The sequence below is a fragment of the Andrena cerasifolii genome, chromosome 6, assembly GCF_050908995.1.
Source record: "Andrena cerasifolii isolate SP2316 chromosome 6, iyAndCera1_principal, whole genome shotgun sequence".
NCBI lineage: Eukaryota > Metazoa > Arthropoda > Insecta > Hymenoptera > Andrenidae > Andrena > Andrena cerasifolii.
The window spans coordinates 7850924-7874839 of NC_135123.1; the positions used below are offsets into that span (position 1 = coordinate 7850924).

Genomic DNA, 23916 nt, shown 5'->3' on the forward strand with positions numbered 1-23916 from the left:
GACGCGCCATCTTCGGAATATAAGCGAGGAATTCATGTTAGTGCGCATTAGTGCGTCCGCCGATCATCAGAGTTGCTCGAGTTTACCTGCCAAACGTGTATCTATGATTGCTCAAGTTTGTATACTCGTGCCATCCTCGCTGTTGTATTTGGCCAATTCTCCTGGAATATTGAGCTCGGACGGGGACACGAAATACCAGCCGTGTGCATACGGGCGCGCATCAAGGAAGGAGTTATGGGGGACGCAGCGATGAACGTCGCAGCGTCCGGTGGCGGCAGTCAGCGTGTCGTTAAGGAGGGCTGGCTCCAAAAACGCGGTACACCACGCACACACACCAGTTTCATAATATTTATGTTTACCCCCTCGCGAGCAATGGGCTCGCGCCACCCGCATTTCCTCGCTTTTTCGCGTGTCCCTAGAGCCTCGGCACGCTATACTCGTCGAACTTAACGTCAGGGATACAAACATTCGCTGGGTTTCACCGTTTTCGCGGAAACTTTGGAAAGTATCCGATCGTTCCGCGGGTAACGTCCTTTTCCCGTGCGATTGGTATTCGACAGCCGAGTGCACCGTGCTTCTGTCGATTAATGGACAACTGTGTTTCGTCTGTTTTGGTAGCTTTTTTTAATTAGCTTCTCGGAAAATTCTTGTACAGCTCCGTCGGGATACCAGTTGGTCCTTGCGCTTTAGTTGGATACTGCGATATAGGAAGACTCCGGTCGATTGTTGACACAGGGAGGAAGTGACGTTTTGTCGTTTGTGTACAGGGGAGCATATAAAAAATTGGAGGCCGAGGTATTTCGTTTTGCGGGACGACGGCACGCTGGTAGGCTTTAAAACGAAACCCGATCAACAAATGGCAGCAGCTGCGCAGCCATTAAACAATTTTACGGTTCGAGGATGTCAGATCATGTCCGTGGACAAGCCCAAGCCTTATACATTTGTCATTAGAGGCTTGCAATGGGCAGCTGTCATAGAAAGGACGTTTCACGTGGAGACCGAACAGGAGAGGCAAGATTGGGTGGAAGCGATCAGGTTTAGCTAGTTTTGTATCCTACGCATGCAAGCGCGACAAAAAAGATGGTTCAAGCGCTGTGTTTGTCGACAGATACGTGGCTGCTAGATTGGCGGCGGAGAAGCAGTCGCAAATGCAGCATTCATCTTCGTTGGAAGACGTCGACATGGATACCTCGGGGGGTGGTAGGTCGGATTCCAGCGGATCCATCGGAGTAGTGTCCTCTTCGGACGTGGATAGCGGTAGCATAGATGAACTGTCTGTGAAATTTAGTGTTCAAGGAACTTCGAGTAGTAAAAGTACAGGGAAAAAGAAAGTTGTATGTATGCCCTTGTCGCACGCTGTTTCATTCCTCCCGGCGCAAGGATCAATTATTCAAGCTTGGTATTTGAATTGCAGACCCTTGAAAATTTTGAGTTTTTAAAAGTTCTTGGAAAGGGTACGTTTGGAAAGGTAATTCTTTGTAGGGAAAAGGCAACGGGGCACTTGTACGCTATAAAAATTTTACGAAAAGAGGTGATCATTCGTAAAGACGAGGTTGCGCACACGCTTACAGAGAATAGAGTACTACGTACCACTAATCACCCGTTCCTAATTGTACGTATATCTTACGAATCGTTAAATTGCTGTCTCCCACCCATTTCTGGTGTTCATTAACGGCTGACACTCGTTGCTTTGCAGTCTTTAAAGTATAGTTTTCAAACAGCGGACAGGCTGTGTTTTGTGATGGAATACGTGAACGGCGGAGAGTTGTTCTTTCATTTGAGACACTTCCGCGTGTTCGGCGAGGACCGTACTCGATTCTACGGGGCTGAGATTATTTCAGCTTTAGGCTACCTCCACTCGCATGGTATCATTTATCGTGATCTCAAGCTGGAGAATCTTCTCTTAGACAAAGACGGGCACATTAAAATCGCCGACTTTGGACTATGCAAAGAAGATATAACGTACGGTAAGCGCGGCTGATAAATCGCACTGGGCGTCTTTAGATTTTAGAGCGTCGCCGAACAGCTAGCACCGGTAACAATCTTTCGATTCTGCAGGAAGAACGACGAAGACATTCTGCGGAACTCCCGAGTATCTTGCGCCAGAAGTGCTGGAAGATAACGACTACGGGCGAGCGGTGGACTGGTGGGGAGTCGGCGTTGTTATGTATGAAATGATCTGTGGTCGATTACCTTTTTATAACAAAGACCATGAGAAGCTGTTCACGCTTATCGTAATGGAGGAAGTAAGATTTCCTAGAAAGATCGGTAACGAGGCGAAAGATATGCTTGGCGGTAAGGGAACTGTTCATAGTAGGGCGATGCTGCGAGACCGAGCAGCGTCTTAATTTTCCATTATCCGTGGTCTGTGTATTCTTTTGTAGGACTACTTGTAAAGGACCCGAGCAAAAGATTAGGCGGTGGACCGGAGGACGCGAAAGAGATCATGGATCACGCATTCTTCTCGTCGATCGACTGGTCGGATCTTGTACAGAAAAAAATTCCTCCCCCCTTCAAACCTCAAGTAACGTCCGACACGGATACCCGGTATTTCGATAGCGAATTTACCGGCGAAAGTGTGGAGCTCACGCCGCCCGATCAGAACTTCTTAGGCAGCGGGGCCGGCTTGAACTCGATAGCCGAAGAGCAAGAACATTTTCCCCAGTTCTCGTATCAAGAAAGTCACTCAGCAGCTAACTCTTCCATCGTTTCCATTAATCACTGACAGTATCAAGGGGCTCCTTTGTTTATACACTGAGATGCATGGCAAAATGCATGAAAAGTCAAAGACATTCGATTGCAATGAGTGTTTGTGGATTATCTGCCGATTTGGACGAACTTCATCTCTCTCTCTCTCTCTCTCTCTCTCTCTCTCTCTCTCTCTCTCTCTCTCTCTCTCTTTTTGTAAAGCAGATCAATCGGGATATCATTTGTTGCTAATTTACGATGCTTTTTTGTGCATCTTCGAAAGTTTTTAACACATATCTCCAATGGCAGATCAGATTCGTGCACGCGCACGCTCATGGAAATTGTACATGAAACGATTGTGTACCATAAGAACCGATTGAGCTAATACTATTTATACTTGCTGAGTAGGTTCGCGACGACGCAACGGGGGGAGGGGGGTTGAATTTTTCTCTTAAGGAAGAGAACGGAAAGAATAGGGATAGTTAACTTAAGTTTATCCCCTACGCTGTGTTACATTGTAAAGAGTGGTACATACGTACGTCTCTTCTGTTCAGAAGAACAATATTTGATAATCATAGCTACTACAGTCTTTTGTTCGACGAAAGTGATATTGATTTTCGGCTACATTGTGAAATCTGTTGTAATGATTTGCGGGAGGTGAGTTCCTGGTCATTTTTTAAAAATTCGTTGGTCGACTGTTACAGCAGACGCCGAAATAGCGAATTTACACTTGGCGGAGAGCCAGCCGACGGGCAAATGGTTCGAATCCATTTTAAAAGTAGAGGCATAGAGATATTACCAGCTTTAATCGAATTACCGTGTAAATCGGAGATGGATTTTTAGCATTGAAGGAAAGCGTTTCTTTGTTACACTAGTGCTATCGAATTAGGGAATTTACATTTTTTCTTAACATGGTCCGCGCTAATTCATAATGTATTATTGACAAATAATGACTTACTGTGAGAATCAGATGGAAATATGAAATGCTACCCTAATATTATATTATTAATATTATATGCTACGATGATTATATATACATATATTTATATTTTAACAATTAAAGGATTATATTGTACGTACGCATTATTAATTTCCATCTCATTTGTAATTAGCAAAACTTTTGTAGTTCGTTCGTTTCTGCGCGAGAAGGGAACGGGGAGGAGGACGTGTTTTTAAAGAAAATTAGAATCGAAGACTACCATTTCAGGTTTACGTATATATACAATTTTCCTATTTACCATAAAAAGAACTTGGTACATTATCGAAAGAGATAAGATAACTAACTACAACGATATGTCTGCGTATCATTTCAATTTGTCCTAAACTGCGCTTCATAGTTTGTTTTCTAGGTGATCTATATTGTACGCCGGGAAAGTGTCGTCCTTTATGAGCCAAACCCGATCCAGAACATCGCCATCCTTGTCGTCCGACACCTGCGTCAATCGAGTGTTGTAAATCGCAGAGAATAATTGTCATTTACCTCCCACCTATGTCACCAGACTCCGATACCTGTTCTAGATAAAGATGAGTCCAGTTGTACGCCTTCATTCTTGTGTATCCATAATCCGAGCTACGGTACGCAGACCATGCTGGTTTATCTGGGACGAACTTTTCTCTACCTTCCTTGCAACCGGCCGATCCAGTTACTATGTGCACAGGTGCCTTGTAATTCCTATACGGTTCTTCGTAACTACCGTTTTCTACCTACGATTATTTCCATCATCTCTTATTTATTCTCCACTCGCTACCGACTAAATCCATTAAAAGAAAGTCTAGAATTCAAAACGACAGGAGGCAACGGGAACTACCTTGAAGTTGTACATGGGCCACATACGCTCGTAACTGTGCTCGTGAGCCCACAATAATAAATCCACCTTGTGCTTATGAAAGAGATCTTCGAGACCGAACCAATTCAAGAACGGCAGCCCAACTCTGACGAGACTCTGGTGATTGGTGCAGTCGTCGGCATTTGCATTGCTGCAGTACATCGGTCTGTGACCGAACGTTACGATCCACGGCCTCCGTGCCCTGTATTCCATTGTTATTAATCTTTATTACGATCGCAATAAGAGAATGATCGCAGATTTACCTGTTCTCAGGCTTGTTGGCTTCCTCCAAATCCTTCTCCAGCCATTGATACTGTTTCACCACCTGCTTTATACCGTAATTCATGAAGTAATAAGCTTCCGTCTCTATGGCTATGAAGTGGACAGGTCCCACGTTAAAACTATACCACAGACCTTCGCTATCTCCAGGCATCGTGAAGCGCGCCCTACAAAATTCACATTGGCAGAAATTTCACGGAGAATCATTTCGGAACGTCGTGACTGAAAGAAAATCCGACCTGTAGTTACTGAAATTGTATCTCTCTTCGTGGTTGCCAGGCACCGTCATGTAGGGTAAGTAAGCAGCGATCCCTTCTATTTGCTTCATGAACTCGTCCCCGACGCGTGCGTTGTCGGTGTTCATATCGTACGCGAAATCTCCGACGTGAATCGCGGCGTCGTACATCCCACGTTGCGTCTCCTCCTGCAATCTCGATAAACTTTGAGCATTCTCGTTACCCATGTCGCCGAATATGACAATACGAGGCGACCACTCTGCTGACTGGTCAGGAGTAGTTTTCAGGTAAAATATGTCCGACCATCCGTACTTGCTGCCGCAGTGGTAAACTGAAAATTTCAACGTACAAGATTCTTGTATAAATTGGTGGGAAATTAGAAAACCATTCAACTTACAATACTTGCTGCTAGGTGTTAAGTTTTTCAACCACACCCTGTGGATATATTGCCTTTGCTTCTCATCTCCACCGTCAACGAAGAGACTAGAGTATCCTGTGGCAGTGAGGCTGAGATCACCTATTCCGTATTCTACGACAGACTCCTCTGTGTCGTTCCTAGTGCTCCAAGTGACAACAATGTCACGCGTACTATCTGAAGCACGGTGTATTACGGTTCTTTTTATAAATAATCTATGCCCAGTGGTCTGAAAGATCGCTCTTACCTCCGTAGGAAAGGTGTACAGCCTCTGGTTGGTAATAAATAACATCGCACAGCGAGCCAGAGATCGAGGACAAAGTCACCAACAGAGGGATAAACGAAATCATTTTTAATAAAAGCTCTGGCAACTTTTGCAGCAATTACAGTCAATAGAATCTTCTTTGGAAACTTGTACTTGGTTCTAAGCCCTCAGGCTTCGATGATTCCGCGATGCGAGACGGTTCGATGCATCGCTGTGCTTGTTCGTGCAATGACAAAGCCTTGGTGCATTTATGCGTAGTTAGACGCGTGCACCGATCGCTCAAGATCGCGCGTCAGATGCAATGAGTCAGGGCATTATCAGGGGAACCTCTATCTGCTACCTACGCCGAGCTGGAAACATCGAACACTCGTTTATCGCGCTGTGCAAAGATCCAACAAACGAGATCGTCGGTTACGGGACACGTTTGCACCGAATGTTTCACAGAGACGGTTACCTAGGGACCGAGAGGCAAGGTTCGAGCCCCTGGTCGAATAACTGTTTCCATCTTGAAGCCATGCGATAGCGCCATCTCACCTGCGATTATAATTCGTTAGAATTCGTTCGATGCGCGTAGAGCATTCAGAAATTGAATCGAAGGAAAGGACGAGCATTATTAAGCATTATTCTACTAGAAATCCTGATTTGCAGAATGTAAACGTCGAGTTAGAAAGCTAAGTGGCGTTCGTAATCGATAATAGCTGGCAACGTCGCGACGTCAGTCAACTTTAATATTACGTTTCACGGTTGATCGCAGTCGGCGAGCAGGCCTTAGAACAAAAGCAGCTGTAGCGGAACTTTTGGGCGATGAGTAGTCTGTAGCTTCCGGCGTATTGATCAAAGGCGTCCCGAAACAAAGCCGAAGGCGCGATCTAAAGGAAATTAACGCGAGTTGTTGCTGTATTCCCTGGATCCGCGATGATCTTAAAAACTGCGCCGCGAAGCTCTATCTCGCGAGGATCGCCTCGCGGACAGAAGGACGCGGAGAGAGAAGAGAATTTGGAAGGTAGCGGAGTGTGTCAGGCGAAATTGTTTGAGATTTGGCTGGACGAAGATGGGGGGGGGGGGGGGTTGCCGCCACGAGAGCGACGTCGGCGCCGTGGGACGGCCGCCGCTGACGCCGCTTGGCGGCGAGGGCTGAAGATGAAGGGGCGACAAGCGATGTCAGGGCTGCTGCCGCCGTCGGTTAACACGCACAGGTTCACACCCATCCTCGCCGATAGTTCGGAAAGCCGTGGACGTCGCGGGAAACGGGAAAGGACGATCCGCGAATTACGCGCTCGCGGGGCAGTGTCAGTGAATGGTCGCGATCGAGGAGAGTAGCCTGGGATCAGCCAGCGAAAGGATTGCGCGATATCAGAGCAAGGGCAGAGCAAGGGTGGCCGTATCCGCTGGAGGCTCGTGCCAGATCTCTGGAGCACACGGGATCGGATAACGAGGAGGAGGATGCATCGCGAGGATCGAGCAGGCGTTTGCGAATGGTCGCCGTGCACGGTGCATCGATAAGGACCGTTCGGCTAGAATTGATCTGTCACCGATCCTCGTGGATGTATATACTTGGAAGAGGGTGAGGAAGACGATAATCCCTAGAGTAGAATTGCATAAGAGCGCAGGAGGCTGGCGTGGAAGGAGCTGGACGAGAGCTAGCATGAGGATTGTCGGTGGGAATCGGGTCTCGTCTAACCGAGACGTCCTCGTGATTCCCGAATGCCACTCGCCGAGAGCCGTACGCTCGAGGATGCAAGGAGCCAGGATGATCGAAGCGAGCGAGGAGCCGTGCTCGGCGAACGCTCTGATCAATAAGCCGGGACTTGAGCGGTTCTAAACTCTTGTGAATCGTTGGAGGAAGAGGATATCCTCAGGAGGATGTAGGGGGGCCCACACACGGGGCCCCGACGAGGGTTTCCTCCAGACTGTTGGCGCCGCGCGCCGCGACAACCAAGAGCGGAAACAGGCGTTAAAGCCTCGCCACATAACCTTCTTACGCGAGCCGCTTCGAGGCTCGGGGACGTTACAGCAGACGTAACCATGAAATAGAATTTCCGGCGGAGACACGATTCTCGCCATCGATGCTCTAGCGAAACGATTCGCAGGAATATTCGCTGCCACTTTCCCTGCTGGCTTTTCGTAGCTGACGCGTGCAGCCGACGGACGGGGCTGGTTCGTTCGGGCTTTAAAGTAACCGTTAGTGAAGTTTGAAACTCGCGGGCGTCCCGACTGTTGCACGAATCACGATCGGCCGATCGAAAAAACTGTGCCTGGACCGTTGGAGATCGCGGGTTCGGAGGAAAACGAGGGGGAAAGATGCGTTGGTGCGTTTACAGAAACGGTGGTATTGTCGGGTGAAAAGTAGGTCGCGCGCGAGGTCGATAGTGCCATCGAACGCGAAGATGCGAGAGGATACGGAAGGAATGGCACGCGGTAACGACGTTCACATCATCGGCGAATCGTGGTTTCGGTGATGACGGGTATGTATTAGTGCGCGACGCGTCGACCCTCTCGACCGAGGAGCATCGCTCTCTATCTCCACCTGTGATCGAGTAGAGCAGCGTCTGCCGCGCGCGGCACGCCAGCGAAGATGGTCGATCTAGGGGGATACATTATCATACTGATCAACCACAATGACAAGATCAAATTGTACGGTAAGCATCGATGTCCAGATCAGTCGGCCATGCAACGCACACCCGCGAGGTCTCTCTGTATTTGATCGCGAGACGCGGAAGGGCAAGGTGACAGATAAGAATAAAAGTCGAAGAGTGCCCTTGAGTGGCCGCTCAATTATAAAATCTCATTTACACGATCGAAACGAGAGCACCCTTCGTTTATCGTGTTGTGGTAATTGTTTCTTAATTAGCGGCACGTCCGTGTCGCCTAATGAGCGAGCAACTAACAAACTCGGTTGTCAAGCACGTTTAGTAAACTGCATCTTCGTACTGATACTCCTCCTTTCGTTCCCCCTTTTTTAAACGAAGGTTAGTCGTCGCGTAAGACGCGTTTCTATTACGCCAAGTAATTGGATTGCTCGTCCGCTCGTGTATCGCCACTGTCTACTGGCCGGCCTAGCGGTCTCCTCTTCTACTGATACCGAAACCGACAAGCCTCGTTCTCATCGAGCATCACTTTCTCTATGCCTTAAACGCTTTTCAATTTCCACACGCACCGCCATCTGTGAATGACATGCATGGGTGCAATTATTTCGGAACACCGAGTTGCTAATACTTCGAATGGTTTGAAATATGGCGCAGGTTCGCCGGCCCACACCGCGGACACGCTGGAGGTGGCCGATGAAATTTTACAGATTAATGGTAGCACGCTGGAGAATGCCAGTCAGTCCGAAGTCATTCAATACATATACAAGGTAAATTAACGTTTAATCGAGAACCCGCTTAGGTTCGTTTACCGAGGCATAAGGAATTAATCGGCTGGTTTGTTTGCACAGTGCATCGAGTCGAGAACGATATGCCTGCGAGTGCGGAGGAGGAGCGGAAACAAGATGGGTGAGTGTCTCTCCGAAATCATCTCTTTCGTACGAACTTTTTAGAGATACTTTCTACATATTCTTCGAGCAACGTTGATCGGGTGGTATGGATTTTCGATCGCGACGCAGGTCGCGCCCCCTTCGGCGTTCCCCCTAATCTGTTCGCGCAGTGAAATCCAATCCGCCTCGGTCTGATCCCCCCCATTACCCGGAAAGTTACATTCTACGTTACATTGCACTTTGGCGAAGGGAAACCCGACGTCGTCCACCCTCCCGGAGGCTCGCATGTCGCGCGACGACGCGACAGGGGTCCCGGCCTGCACGAATGGTCTGCCCTCGCAGAATCGCGGTAATCGTGCGGATCGAAAGGTGCGGGCAGGTTGAATCGTCGGCCGATTTCGTGTCCCCTCGTGCGATTCCGGCGTTCGCCAGGTAAACGCTCAGGTCGCCGCTCGTCTCTGCGATGGCGACTCGGCTAGGGGGGATTGGCGATCGGGGACGAGGTGGAGGGGCCCGGGGGAACCGGGGAACACGGCGAAAGAGCCGCGGGCCGCGGCACTCACGGGAACCGAGTCGATCTAACCTTCGAATGTATACCGCTGTCACGCTACTCAGGCTTGGTCCTCGCTAGTACGGAACCGTCCATACGTGCCAGCGGTTCCGCGGTGTCTCGCGCGCTCCTACCTTCCTCCTAACCTCCAGGTCGCGGCGCGGCGTGCACGGGCCTACCGTCAGCGCAGGATTTTCCGCCTTGCCAGCCCCGCGACACACCATTACAGTGGTCCCGAGCGCGTGACCAGGAAGCCAGCAGAGCCAGCAAGCCCGGGGAACCAGCGAGGGTCGTTGGCGCGAGTGAGCCGAGTGCCAGTGGCCAGTGCGTTGTTTCCGCGAGTTCGTGGCTCGTGGTACGTGAACGGTGTTGTCTACGGTGCGTTGCGTGCTCCTGTGCCCGTTTGCTCGGCTTACCGGTCGAGGGAAACAGGACGACGATCCAGATGGCAGGTTGGTGCTACGTGGACGAGCGTTCTAGGATCACGAGGATGCGCGACCAACGAGGATCGGGATCCTTGCCTGATTTCTGACCGATTACCGTTAATCGCCGATCGCGCTCGCTGGATCCCCGTCGATACGGAAGGTGATTGCTCCTCTTTCTTTTCTCTTGCCTCTCTATCTATCGCTCTCTCTCTCTCTTTCTCTCTCCCTCTCTCTCTCTCTCTCTCTCTCTGTCTGTCCGTCGCTGGCGGTCTGTCTTTCTCCGTCCGTCGAAGTAGGCGACGTTGCTTTTTAAGGTCGCGTTTGGCCCCCGCAGCGTATGCGGGCCCCATCTCTCGTTTCACTCTTTCACTCCGTCACTTGCAGACACGAGTTCTCGTTGCCTCTCGCGGATGCCTCGACTGTTCAGCGCCGCGCTTATTGCCCGGCGTTTCGTGCTCGAAAACGGAGACGAGGAATCCGCGACTGTTGCAGTTTCTGGGTTAGAGAGGCAATCGGCGTTGGACGCGCGCGGTTATTAGGTCGCCCCGGTGGGGACTCCGTGTTTTCTATGCAACTTTCTCGCGTCGCGGGAAAAGGAAGGTGGCCTCTCCGTTGACGCGCTCGTAAACTCCTCGCCCGTATACACCTCCGGGACTGCTCCTGCTCTGTAATATCGTCCCCCTTCCTCCTCGCTCTGTCAGGAAATCTAGCGCGCGCGAGCACGGCTGCGATATACCGACGGCAGATTTCCATGCTCGCGGTGGCGAAGTTGTTTAGTCGTCGTTGCCGACGGTAAGTTTGCCTTCCATTTCGTTGTGCCGCGCGTAATGCGTTGGCGATTAGCACGACAGGCATTATCGGGTAATTAGGTTTACGACTTTTGTCAATCGGTCGGTAATTAACCGAGTCTTGCCGAGCGAGCGACTTTTAACGGTCGACCAGGCGCTGCGGAGCCTCGAAAAATGCGCACCATTAGCGACGGGTCGGCGGTCGGGCTGCCGGCTCGTAAAAGTGCATCGGATTACGGTTTAATTGCGAGTCAGGAATTCAGCCGCGCTGCGGATCGATAACGAAAAATCGCCTCGCCCGTTCTCACGCGTTTCGGGAGCAGCGCGATCGAGATAGCCAGGCGATCGAGCGACAACGAGCAAGTTGGAACCGTTCTTTCCGTACCGCTGACTGCACTTATCGCGGGGATTCAGAGGAATTCGCTGTAACTGGCGGAAATGTGGAGCGAAACCGGTTGGCGGTGTTCGTCTATCGACATAACCGCGAGGCGAAATTCGATTCCCAGCGATTTCCTTACGCGGTTCCGGAGCGTTCCACTGGGCAGTGTATAACATTCGTGCTCTCCGCGGTGAATTCAGACAGAGTCGCAGGCTCTTCGCTCTCTTCTCCTCGACTTGTTTCTCGCGAAATTCAACCCCTCGAATCGATACCTGTTACGCCACCACTTGGATCCACCCTCGCCTCGATAAAACTTTCCCATTCGACTTTGATCCGTGCCGCGTATTCTCCTCAACTTCGCCGAAAATCTCAAATCTCTTCTCGCTCGGTGCTCGGTGCTGTATAGCGGGTAGAAAATTGGAGAAGAATCGTATCGGGGACAAGAGTGGGTCCTCGAGCGTGAACACTCTCGCGCGCGATCTCCGCGCGGCTCGAGCATGGGGACCCCTTAAAGGGGATCACCTCCTTCTTTTTTCCACCGGCCCCAGATGCGCCGGGGAAACGGAAAGTCGTGGCGGAACGGTTAATCGAGACCCCGCTGCGAATTTTCGAGGGTGTCGTTCCCCGTGGTTCAGGCTCGAGGGAGCGTTAGGCGCGGAAAATGGGGAAGAGTGTCGCACGCACCGCGCGCACGGGACAATTACTGGATACGTGCCATTGCGAACGGTCGGGACAGCAGCAAGAGGAGCAAGAGGTGCAACTGGAGGGGGAAAAGAGAAGAGCACCGAGTAGCGCTGCTGGAGGGGGATAGGTACGCCGTATAGACCCGACGGAGGTACCAGCCACGATCCATCGGACATGCTATATCATTGCATACGTTTAGACGACATAATTACATGCACGCGCGTCTATACTTCTACGCTGTAAATATGTGTATAGATAGGTTTATAGATAGATAGCTAGAGGCGCGGTAGTGTCTCGATGCCAAGTACATGGAAGACACCCTGTATATGTCGACTGTTGCTACTATTATTTACTCGTCGCACGGCAACCTAACCTGAAACTTATTTCATTAATATCTCATCACGCCTGCTATATTTTCGAAATTTAAAGGCATTTTTCTTGTGTAAACCGCATACCAGCTTTCGAATAAGACCGAATTTAATTAAATCGGTCCACGCATAACAGGGATATTGTAATTATTCTTCTCATTCTTCTTCTTCTTATTCTCCGAACAAATTTTGTCGACATAATACGCATACGCGTTATACGCACACCTTCGGCCAAAAAGAAACTAACACATGTTTCGTTCGTCAATCGCTATCTTCACTGTGCAAGCTACTCCAAATTTTGACAGCTTACCGTCAAGTTATGACCAAGTTATAAACGTGTTTTTGCAAATATGTATCGTTGTACCATTGAATTGCAACTAAAATGCAGTCTCAAATACAAGGTAAGTTGTCGAAATTTGAATTGCGACATGTTTGAATATTATTAAAGTGTTTCTTATTCGTAACTAAACTGGGGATTTAAAATAATACTGTGACTGGATTTGTCCTTAATTCTGTCCCGTGATAATTTGTAAGTTATAATATTAAAAATTATCTGAAGTCATTCCCTATGCAAATTATCTTTGTAAAAAGAAGTGAGATCTCCATAAAAAACTTCAAAAAAGTAAAAAAAATACGCCAAGTACATACATAAAAAAGTCGAGGACGAAAAAGAGTATTATCAAATAAATCACAAAAAAATAGAAGATAATAATAAATGTAATATTAAAAATTATCTCAAATCATTCCTTATGCAAATTATCTTTGTAAAAAGAAGTGAGATCCCCATAAAAAAACTTCAAAAAAGTAAAAAAAATACGCCAAGTACATACATAAAAAAATCGAGGACGAAAAAGAGTATTATCAAATAAACCACAAAAAATAGAAGATAATAATAAATGTAATATTAAAATTTATCTCAAATCATTCCTTATGCAAATTATCTTTGTAAAAATAAGTGAGATCCCCATAAAAAACTTCAAAAAAGCAAAAAAAAATACGCCAAGTACATACATAAAAAAGTTGAGGACAAAAAAGAGTATTATCAAATAAATCACAAAAAATAGAAGATAATAATAAATGTAATATTCAAAATTATCTCAAGTCATTCCCTATGCAAATTATCTTTGTAAAAAGAAGTGAGATCCCCATAAAAAACTTGAAAGAAGTAAAAAAAATTCCAGAAGTTAATATACTAGAAACGCCACCCACTTGGGGAATAGCGAGAAAGAAAAAACATCTTACATACGATTTAATAAAACAAATAATACAAAACTGGCTGTGAACTTATGCTGGATGCAAACTTAATGCAAAGTCCTAGATGATAGATTATTCGCTACAATTGTACAACTGTAATACTGTAAAACCGTGTACCTGAATAAAAACTATTTAGAAGAAAAAAAAGGAGGATAGGTACGCGGTTTCTACGTTCACGGGGCTGCGCGGCGTGTCGTGGAAAGATGGGTGAGCGAGCACACGGTGTGTGTAGGAGGTGTTGGATATACGGGGCGTGAAAAGGAAGGGTGAAAGGGTGGTAAAAAATAGATGGGTGCAAGGTATTTATACCCTGCGCGCATCGGTTATCGGGTCATCCCGTAAACGCTACGAATTTCATTCTATATTTTTAGAAGATGGGGCACCGCCGCACCGATCGCGTTCCTTTGCTACCAAGTTTTTCTCAATGGCGACAGTTAGCTGCGTTGGATCGATTATTCTCCAATTATTCGAGGGCCGTACACGTGCAGCTCCTCCACCCCCCGTCACTCCTCTCGAGGGGAAAATCGCCCGTTCTTCTTCATTCGCACGGGCTGGAATATATATTCTAGTGGCCGGGGCAAAAATTCGACCCAAATCCGTCGCCGTTGAAGCGTTCCTCGAACGATCGAGAGCTGGAGGTTCGCGAATGGACGTGGATTGGTCGCGGGGAACGAGTCCTGTCCCCCCATCCCATCGAGCCCACACGGATCCTCTTCGATCGCCGACGTTCCTCGCCCCCGAGTGCTCCAGATTACGCGGGCGTGCGCGCAAAGCAATCTAGACAATTTAGAGAATTTAGACGACACGTTTCCCGCTGCTAATGGATCGATCTTATCGCGGCGTCAATCGAATTTGCCGCCCCCTATAGCGAGTGGAAAGTGGCCGAGGCTAATCGAATTTACTTTCACGCCGCTGCGAGGAGAAGAGCTCTGGCGAGCGAGCGAGCGAGCGAGCGGGCGAACATCCGCGTGCCTTGGGAGGGGGAACGAAACGATTTCAGCAATTCCGCGGAACCGATCCGTAAAGCCTGACCCCGGACGTTCGATCCGGAATGCATCCACTGTTCTCGGGTGAACGCCACGTTCCGTTCGGCACGCTCCTAACCTCCCCCTGTTTATGTCGCGGCGACCGAAACGCAAGGGGCGGGGGAAGAAAATGCAGGTCCCGGAGCTAGAGCCCGCCAGGCTCGTTAGCATTTAGATTGCTAAATGGCGTTAGACACGGCGAGATTCGAAGTACTTTGGGCGGTGAAGAGAGCAGGTAACCGGTGTGCGCTCTTTCGCCTGGCCTGGCCGCAAATTTGCATGCAACGAGTCGGTGTCTGGAGCGGCGAGGGACGCGCGCGACACGTAGGACCCCATTACGCGTCGCTACGAGTTGCGCAAAGATTAATTTACTTCGCTTGTTTATCTTGCGGGAGAGAAACTCTCGCTGTTGCAAAAAATGAAAAAAGAAAGAAAGCGGATGGCACATAAATAAAAATACCGAAGATCTCGCGAGAAGCACAGTCCGTGCATTTACCGATGATGTAACCGAGGCTCCTTGAAGATCGCCTTCGTGACCCAACTCGCTCTTCCCTCGGCCCGTTTCCATTATATATCCTACCGCAGGAACGTCGTCTTGGAAACTGGTGACCGAGGAAAACGTCGCCAGACAAAGCATCCTCCGTGGGCAGGCGTGATGTAATTGCACGGAACGTTGGAGAAGTTGCGCGGCACCCAGCCGCCATTATGGTCGCTCGAGAGGTGTCTTTCTCTCGGGGAACAGTTGACGCCGCAGAGTGAAATACCTCGCCGGTTGAAATGAAAAATTGCCAAGCCTCCAGCAGCCGCCCCTGCAACCCGGAACTCTGCGCGACGAACCAGCAGATTTCGTCGTTTCGTCGGCGTGTCCAAAGGGCGTGGAAGCATCGGATGCCGCGCGTGTAGCCAACCGTCAGCCACGCAATGACTGACGATACGGTTGTAAAGCGTGCACGCGTGCACGGTGCACCAGCTAGCTGGGCTGTACAGTTAGGAAACTGGTCCCCGGATGGTCGCGCCGCGTCAAGCGACGCAAGTACTGTTCCTGATTTCTCGATATTTTTTATTCTCGAGAAATCAGAAATGAGATCATATTTCTGGAGAATTCTAGAGAAACTGAAAAAAATAATGCTAAAATTATATTTCTGGAGTAATGTTGATAATTCTTATCAAAAACACAAGAAAACTTTAACTAAATGATTATTCCTGTCTAATTTACACGAAACTTGTGTAAATGAAAAAATAGGTATTAAATATAATTGGTGAATTTATTTAATACAAAATTTGTACAAAGCGAGACACTACTTTTTGGTCTTAGAATCTATTTTTCTGAGCAAGGGAATTAGCTTCTTTCATACATGTAACAATTAACGCTTACGAAGAAAATCCGCAGATCATCTGATTTTTCAAAGGGGGATCTACGGAATCCTACGGAAAGTTTTACTCTCCCCTGCGGATTTTCAAAAATCTGAGTTGGCAACACTGCTCCAAAGCTTCGCTAAAATCGCTTCGAAACATTCGGGGAGGCTGAGACAGTGCTTGGACGCTTCCCAGAGGGTGGCAGCGCCGCGTAGGGTGCAACCGCCTCGGCGAGAAGACGCGCTGAGGCAGCCAAGCTGTTGACTCGTCCAGGATTCGTGGAACGCTTGACGGACGGTGTTATGCAACGGGATTAAGGCCGCCGCGCACTTTGGCGAAGCGAGTTAAGGAATTAATAATCAATTAATTGTTTAGAAGCTTTTCGCGGCAGCTTTCAAGTGGAGCGCGCAGCGCGAGGGAATATGTGTAGAAGACGATACCGGCTTCGCTAAAAGTGCGAAGGTTTATTAAGAAAACTGAGTGGCACGCGGAGGGTTAGCAACCCTCTGTGGATTTCTGGGGTGTATTCTCCACCGGTGACTATCTTCTCTGACTAACCCTAGGGGTCGGTGGACGATTATTCCCCCAAACACTGAAACCACCCTACATAATCTCCGCGTAACAACTGCGGACCGTGGAACGTCGAACCGTGACTGGTCGGAATTTTGCGCGGGATTTACTTTAGAGAGTGTTCCCAGCGGGAGGAAATGTTAATCGTCTCGCTCGTTATAGCCCGCTGGAGGTGGCGCGAGCTCGAAATTGCTGTGCAAGCGCCGCCCTGGCTCCTCTCGGCTCCGCGGCTTTTCTCGCTCGTCTGCTTTCCCACCGCAGCTCGCGGACTCGCCCCGCGCCAGCTCCGCCGAGCTGGAAAGCGCAGCGCGAAGATTACCGAGTCGGTTGGCTCAGGTACCGCGAAATTTTTGATCGCGAGGCGCTGCGATTTTTCTCGGCTCCCTCCTTTTCCGCTGTCGATCCCTTTCCTCCCCTCTGAGTGCTGGATGCTCCCTTCTGTGAAAGAAAAATGGAAATTCAGGCGACGGGATTCGAACACAAGATCCGCGGTTCCCCCTCTGTTTATTTTTTTCCCCAACATTTATTAATAACAATTATAATTGAGAATACTCGTGGAATAGCTTAACCTGTGTTAAATCAATCGCAGTCTTAATTTACTGCCCCTTAGTTATTGGTACCTGCCCTCCGATGTGGATCTATCCTATATTATGGTTTCTTTTATGGATGGAAGTCTCCCTTTTCCTTTGCTTTATCGCTATGGTGTTCGAAAAATCAAATCGCAACCTCATACAGTACTGGAAATATTTATCGCGTCACGCGAATAAACGCGCTAGCACTTGTACATCTCATTATTAATACTAGAGAAATGTTATTGCCGAATTTATGCACTGCAAAACTCTGTGTTATTTCCCCATTTTGTGTTATAACTCGTGAACTGTATAATATTTTTTTTTACCAAATGCTAGATCTAATTAAAAGAAGCAACTTTTGTCTTGAAACTTTTTCGCTATTCCTTATAGTTTGCGAGTTAAGACATAAAATCGAAAAATAGCCGAATTTTTCAGGGGTTAATTTCACCCCGTTCGAGTGACTTCGGGCAGCAAACAAAAATTGCGTTGTAATCAGGAGGAAATCCTCTACGTGATTCACAAAGTTTCAGAATTTTTTGAATTTCCGGGTTCGGGATCTTTCCTTGTCAGTCTGTTACTGTCACTTCGTGCGGTCCACCGGTGAACCTGCACGCTCGGCCGGGCAGCTATCGCGCCGCTCCACAACGTCAGCGTAAACGGAAGTATTCCGGGAGTGCCGGCGCACTGTACAGTGACTCGCATTAATGTTCGGACACTTTTTAAAATCCCACAACTTTTTTAGAATTGGTCCAAACAACTTGAGTTTTTTTGAGAAGCTAGAAGGATTAGTTTGCTAACTGACGCGTTTCGTCGTTTTGAAAAAAAAATGTATTTAGTTGGAATAGGGAAAAGAATAGTAAAGGTCGACTTTTAAACTTTTTTTTTGTAAGCTTGTAATGAAAATTAAAAAAAAAACCGTTTGTAATCTAAAAAAAAAAAATATATTTGGTTGGAATAGCGAAAAGAATAGTAAAGGTCGACTTTTAAACTTTTTTTTGTAAGCTTGTAATGAAAATTAAAAAAAAAACCGTTTGTAATCTAAAAAAAATGTATTTGGTTGGAATAGCAAAAAGAATAGTAAAGGTCGACTTTTAACCTTTTTTTTCTAAGCTTGTAATGAAAATTAAAAAAAACCGTTTGTAGATTACAACCAAATACATTTTTTTTAGATTACAAACTTTTTTTTTTAATTTTCATTAAGCTCACAAAAAAGTTTAAAAATCGCCCTTTACTATTCTTTTCGCTATTCCAACCAAATACATTTTCTTTCAAAACGACGAAACTCGTCAGTTAGCAAACTAATCCTTCTAGCTTCTGAAAAAAACTCAAGTTGCTTGGACCAATTCTAAAAGAGTTATGCGATTTTAAAAAGTGTCCGAACATTAATGCGAGCCACTGTATATTAAAATTCATTTGGAGGTTTCTACACGTGACTCGTTTAACTCGGTTTCGCGTTTATGCTACTCATATTCAAAATTGGGTTAAAGGAAATATTACGTAAGAAACTCGCGACTTCCTCGTCGTCAAAAAATCCTCGCGTAATTTAAGGGCGGTTTCCCTACAGCTCTAATTTCCAGCGACGTAAACGCGCCCTGAGCACGAATCTTCCGTTGCACCACCGCCGCCGCTGTACATCTCCCTTAACGCAGACAAAGCGGTTTGGTTTCAAGGCAACGTTAGAGTATCGCTGGGTGGTGTGTGACGCGCCCTTGAAAAACAGTCTGGACGGGAGCAGAGGAGGCGCACTTTCTCTGAATCGTCGAGGGATATTCGAGCGCGCTCTGGCCCGCTGCCAGGTACGATCGGAAACGTACCTACCCGTCGCCTGCCGTTGTCGCGAAATTTTCTCCGCGGATGCACCGACGTCGGGACGCGGGGCCATTCGGATTTCCACATTAACCGCCCCTCGTTCAACCCCTGAATCGCACTGTGCTCGCGCAAATCACGTTTCCTACGCGATTCGATTCCCTTCAACAGTGGCGGTGTCGGAACAGGCTACCTTCGGCTGGAAAATAGAACGACTCGCCGGGGGATGGTCTGTGGAGAACTGTAGGTCAAGTGATGCTAATAACGTAAGCATTTTTTGTTCTGCGTGAAGGAACCTTCTTAATGAAATTGCGAGCTTTCGCAGCATCGTGAATTCGACAAGGGAACACCCCGAACCCGGAAATTCAAAGAATTCTGAAACTTTGTGAATATGTAGGGAATTTCCCCCTGCAAATTTTGTTTGCTGCCCAAATTCACTCTAAGGGGGTGTAATTGACTCCTGAAAATCCGGTTATTTTCCGATTTTCTGCTATAACTCCTGAACTGTATAATAATTTTTTTACCAAATGCTAGATCTAATTAAAAGAAGTAACTTTTGTCTCGAAACTTTTTTTCTATCTCATATATTTCGCGAGTTATAACAGAAAATCGGAAAATAGCGGAATTTTCAGGGATTAATTTCACCCCCTTTGGGGGAATTTGGGCAGCAAACAAAAATTGCGTTGTGATCAGGAGGAACTCGCTTACATATTCACAAAGTTTCAGAATTTTTGGAATTTTCGGGTTCGGGATCTTCCCTTAGTAGGGGAGACCGGGGCTAAAAGTTCCGGGGGTAAGTTGTTCCGACGGCTCTATCTTCAAAATAAAAAGAGCGTTGTACTTTAAATTATTTTTTCCGTGTGAGTTGATCACGCCACTCTGTCCCCCACTTTAATAGCGTCCGCGACAGCGAATTGTGTGGTTGTAAGCAAGGACCTATTAGTCGCGTACCAGATAAGTAAAAATTTTTCTATCATTACTTTTTGGTCTATTTCAATTATTTAACGTAGATATTATAGATTGAATCGTTCTTATGGATCAAATGACATTTAAGAACATGGTGTAATAGTGTTTATCGTTTGAATACATGTATAAGCAGAATAATCTTTGAAATTGCTACATGTGTCGGTAGGGGCTAGTTGTTACCGTGACTTGGGGCACGTTGGTACCGTAAAAACTTGCCCCGCCGCAAATAGGTCTGTGAAGATAGCACCCCCAAATTCGATTTTTTAAAAAAACTCAACGGCATTCGTTTGTCCTTCGTTTGCCCACGTTTGCCCATAAAAATTTTTTTTTTGCCCACCCTACAAAAAAAGTTATGAATAAAATAAAAAATTTGTCTTCATCACCCACGATGAATGCATTTCAATTTTTTAAAAGAAGGATACGAATATACCCGACCTGGCCACGTTTGCCCACTCTCAGATTTCATTTGCCCACCCTCCAGAATTTAAATAAAAAATAAAAACCTCGAAAAGAAGGGTACAGGTGAAGCGATCGCGTTAAAGTTCGATTTTTCTAGAAAATATTATCAAAATCGGTCTTTCAACGATGCAGTCCGTTAGTTTAGATGTAGAAGAGATTTGCCCATGCATTAATTTCGTATGCCCACCCTCCAGAATCGAATTATTAACAAAGATAGCCAAGAAGTGCGTCGTTGGAAATAATTCGAGAGTATCGCCAGACATCTGTTTACGTTTCGGCAGTGGCACTCGGCGCTGCGCCCCTTTAGTTAGGGTAGCAGCGCTGCGTGTCGTCATCGAACGTGCCGAAACGTAAACAGATGTCTGCGACACTCTCGAATTGTTTCCAACGACGCACGAAAGTCAGTCGGTCTACAGAGTTCGGGCGCAACTCTTGCGAAATCGTGCGTTCATTTACGGTTTGTGAAGTAACTGTGACATTATATTATTTTCCGTTGTACGATATCATTGCGGTAATTAGTGAAAAATGACTAGAAAACCACTCTGGTATTATTCTGCACATGCTGCAGATGTGTGAAAAGTGTGAAGTATTCGATGAGCGATACAAATTGAAGTGGATAACATGTCACCAAACACCTTTAACCTTTACGGTAAGAACAATCCATTTTGATAATTCATTCGGAAAAAAAACGAACGGAAATGTATTCGGTTTAACGGGTACCGCACTTCTTGGCTATCTTTATTAATAATTCGATTCTGGAGGGTGGGCATACGAAATTAATGCATGGGCAAATCTCTTCTACATCTGGACAAACGATATGCATCGTTGAAAGAACGATTTCGATATTATTTTCCAGAAAAATCGAACTTTAACGCGATCGCTTCAACGGGCACCGCACTTCTTGGCTATCTTTATTAATAATTCAATTCTGGAGGGTGAACATACGAAATTAATGCATGGGCAAATCTCTTCTATGTCTAAACTAACGGACTGCATCGTTGAAAGAACGATTTTGATATTATTTTCCAGAAAAATCGAACTTTAACGCGATCGCTTCAACGGGCACCGCACTTCTTGGCTATCTTCATTAATAATTCGATTCTGAAGGGTGGGCATACGAAATTAATGGATGGGCAAATCTCTTCTACATCTAAACTAACGAACTGGACCGTTGAAAGAACGATTTTGATAATATTTTCGAGAATAATCGAACTTTAACGCGATCGCTTCATCTATACCCATTTTTTCGCGGTTTTTATTTTTTATTTAAATTCTGGAGGGTGGGCAAATGAAATCTGAGAGTGAGCAAACGTGGTCAGGTCGGGTACATTCGTATCCTTCTATTAAAAAATTGAAATGCATTCATGATGGGTGATGAAGACAATTTTTTTATTTTGTTCATAACTCTTTTTTGGAGGGTGGTCAAACGAAAATTTTTGATGGGCAAACGTGGGCAAACGATGGACAAACGAATGCCGTTGAGTTTTTCCAAAATTTCGAATTTGGGGGTGCTATCTTCACAGACCTGCCGCAAATGTATAAATTGTTTCCGCTGTGCTTTAAGATGCGAACATATGAATGAAAGGCGGAAAGGGACACGACTTCGATCGAAGATATGCGTAAAGATAAATAAAAACTGTCGCTTTTGGTTTTCTTTTAAAGATAATACATTTTTGTTGGTCCGAACCTTCATAAATAACCATTATTATTAAAATTCTGCTTTATTTCATTAGAAGGCAACTCTTATATCATAGTAACAACTTACCCCAATGCGATAACAACTTGCCCCATATAGGGGTAAGAAGTTCCGCTTCGATCAGCCACAAATAAATTACTTTCTATGGGAAACCTATTACAATATATTAAACACAAGCTTAAAATCAGAAAATATAATAAATTTAACAAGAAATTAGTCAATAGTGAAGAGAATAACTACATTATTTTCCAGTCATTTTTTATGTTTTATCGAAATCGGAACTTTTAGCCCCGGCCTCCCCTACACAAATATTTTATCTCCACTTTTTGTGGAGTTTTTAAATGCGACAAGTATTTCCTGACTCTTTCTTTATGCCGTATAAAAATCACATTTACATATATATCTCACAAATTTGTCAGAAATAGTAGTTTTCTTCATTAAATACCCACCCCTGAATTTTATCTACCACTGCACGTTTAAACCCATTTCTCTGTGAAACACTAAAAGTAGATACACGATATTTCCGCACAAAGCCATCGAAGTATTACCACCTCTATAATTTCTAACACTACTATTTCTCTCCTTCTTGCCTTCCAATTTTCGTAATGTTTACTGGCGCAATAAAAGCTTACCATAAAGAATTTTCGAAAGAAATAAATTTCACCAGAATCGATCACCGTATCACAGGAACTACAATCTCCTAAATTCCCGCCGAACATCCCCTGTCACTAGATATTAATTTCGACGCGGCAAAAATCGCACGCGATGGCCCATCGAGCTATAATTAATTGGCGACGCAGGCTCGCCTAAGCGGCCCGTCTGGACGCTGTTGCATGTTTACGCGAGCGTTTCAGATAGCATCGCGCCGAATTTAACACCGGCCCGCAGAAAATCAAGGAAACTCACCGACGCTGGTGTTTCCGGCCGAGCGGCAGCCACCCCCTGAATCCCTCTTGCCCGTCGCCCCACGATAAGATCGCCGCGATTGCATACCACAGCGTTCCGGGTGTCTCCCTTCGGAAACGCTGAAATACACTCCCGCCGGCGAATTATCGACTGAATGGAAAAACGGTGGAACCGTTCCGACCTCGTGCTCCCGTTTTACTCCAGCCTGATTTGCATCGCGGCAGGCCTTGGAATTTCATTACTATTTCCCCGGGGAGCTCCGAGGATTCCGCCTGTGCAAGTAGGGCCGCAGAGAACTAGGTTGGCCCCGCGATCTTAATAAAAAAAAGTGCACTCTGTTTCACCGGCCGGATAAATAGCTGCCCCAGCCGCGATGTTTTCGCCACTTTAGAATTTCGTTGCTACTCACCGTGGGGGGAGGGGGTCTTGGAAAGTGGAGAGAGTACCGAAAGGATCCTCGCCGGCGAAAAGCTGAATTTTCAGCGGCTGATAAGTGGGGGCAAGAAAGTGGCAGCCGATCGACTCGAATCGACTCGACTCGCGAGGTGCGTTGAACCACTCGGCTCGGTCTACCCGTTAATTTTTCTCGCCAGCCAGCGGTTCCAAATATAAACCCCTTGGTCCGCGCGTGTCGTGGCATCCGTCCTCGACGCTGCGGAGAGACGGAGAGTTTATTTTCTATGGTCAGGCGACACGTGCGCGAGTCTCGCCTTTCTCAAGCTGTGGTTCGGAACGTTCATCGGGGTCCTGAGAAGCTTCGGCGTCTTCGAGAGTCGCTCGCGTGCAAGAGGAAGCTTCGAACGTCCCCGTTGTTCCCCGGAGATGAGAGTGATCGTGAAAAAGAGGCAGCGGAACGTACCCGAGGCTCGCGCTGTCCGACGCTATGCCTTGAGCTCGCTGAAGTAGAGATTCAGGTGGACCCCAGACC

General features: G+C 46.8%; 3 protein-coding genes and 1 long non-coding RNA gene across 7 annotated transcripts in view; 2 read left to right on the forward strand and 2 right to left on the reverse strand.

The window, feature by feature from the left end:
• The first annotated feature begins 28 nt into the window (after positions 1-28).
• On the forward strand, positions 29-3763 carry Akt (AKT serine/threonine protein kinase). Its single transcript, XM_076814309.1, has 7 exons — positions 29-316; positions 768-1035; positions 1109-1334; positions 1415-1612; positions 1697-1967; positions 2059-2295; positions 2385-3763. The coding sequence occupies exons 1-7, from the start codon at positions 235-237 to the stop codon at positions 2723-2725; spliced, it is 1623 nt and encodes a 540-aa protein (XP_076670424.1). The 5' UTR covers positions 29-234; the 3' UTR covers positions 2726-3763.
• A 126-nt stretch (positions 3764-3889) lies between these two features.
• LOC143369877 (acid phosphatase type 7) lies at positions 3890-6178 on the reverse strand. The gene is made up of 8 exons (XM_076814317.1): positions 6164-6178; positions 5692-6059; positions 5427-5621; positions 5033-5360; positions 4778-4960; positions 4497-4716; positions 4198-4392; positions 3890-4121 (listed from the first exon to the last, which is right to left on the reverse strand). The coding sequence occupies exons 2-8, from the start codon at positions 5792-5794 to the stop codon at positions 4020-4022; spliced, it is 1326 nt and encodes a 441-aa protein (XP_076670432.1). The 5' UTR covers positions 5795-6059; positions 6164-6178; the 3' UTR covers positions 3890-4019.
• A 687-nt stretch (positions 6179-6865) lies between these two features.
• LOC143369869 (uncharacterized) overlaps positions 6866-23916 on the forward strand; it is a 66082-nt gene continuing 49031 nt past the window's right edge. For all 4 annotated transcript variants that reach the window (XM_076814291.1, XM_076814293.1, XM_076814292.1 and 1 more), the window contains exons 1-3: positions 6866-8348; positions 8952-9064; positions 9146-9203. In XM_076814291.1, the coding sequence (XP_076670406.1) occupies positions 8285-8348; positions 8952-9064; positions 9146-9203 (235 nt within the window). In that variant the 5' untranslated portion in view covers positions 6866-8284. The remainder of the gene's footprint in view (positions 8349-8951; positions 9065-9145; positions 9204-23916) is intronic.
• On the reverse strand, positions 18519-23784 carry LOC143369879 (uncharacterized). The gene is made up of 3 exons (XR_013085518.1): positions 23398-23784; positions 22989-23302; positions 18519-19202 (listed from the first exon to the last, which is right to left on the reverse strand). It is a non-coding gene; the product is annotated as an uncharacterized LOC143369879 (long non-coding RNA).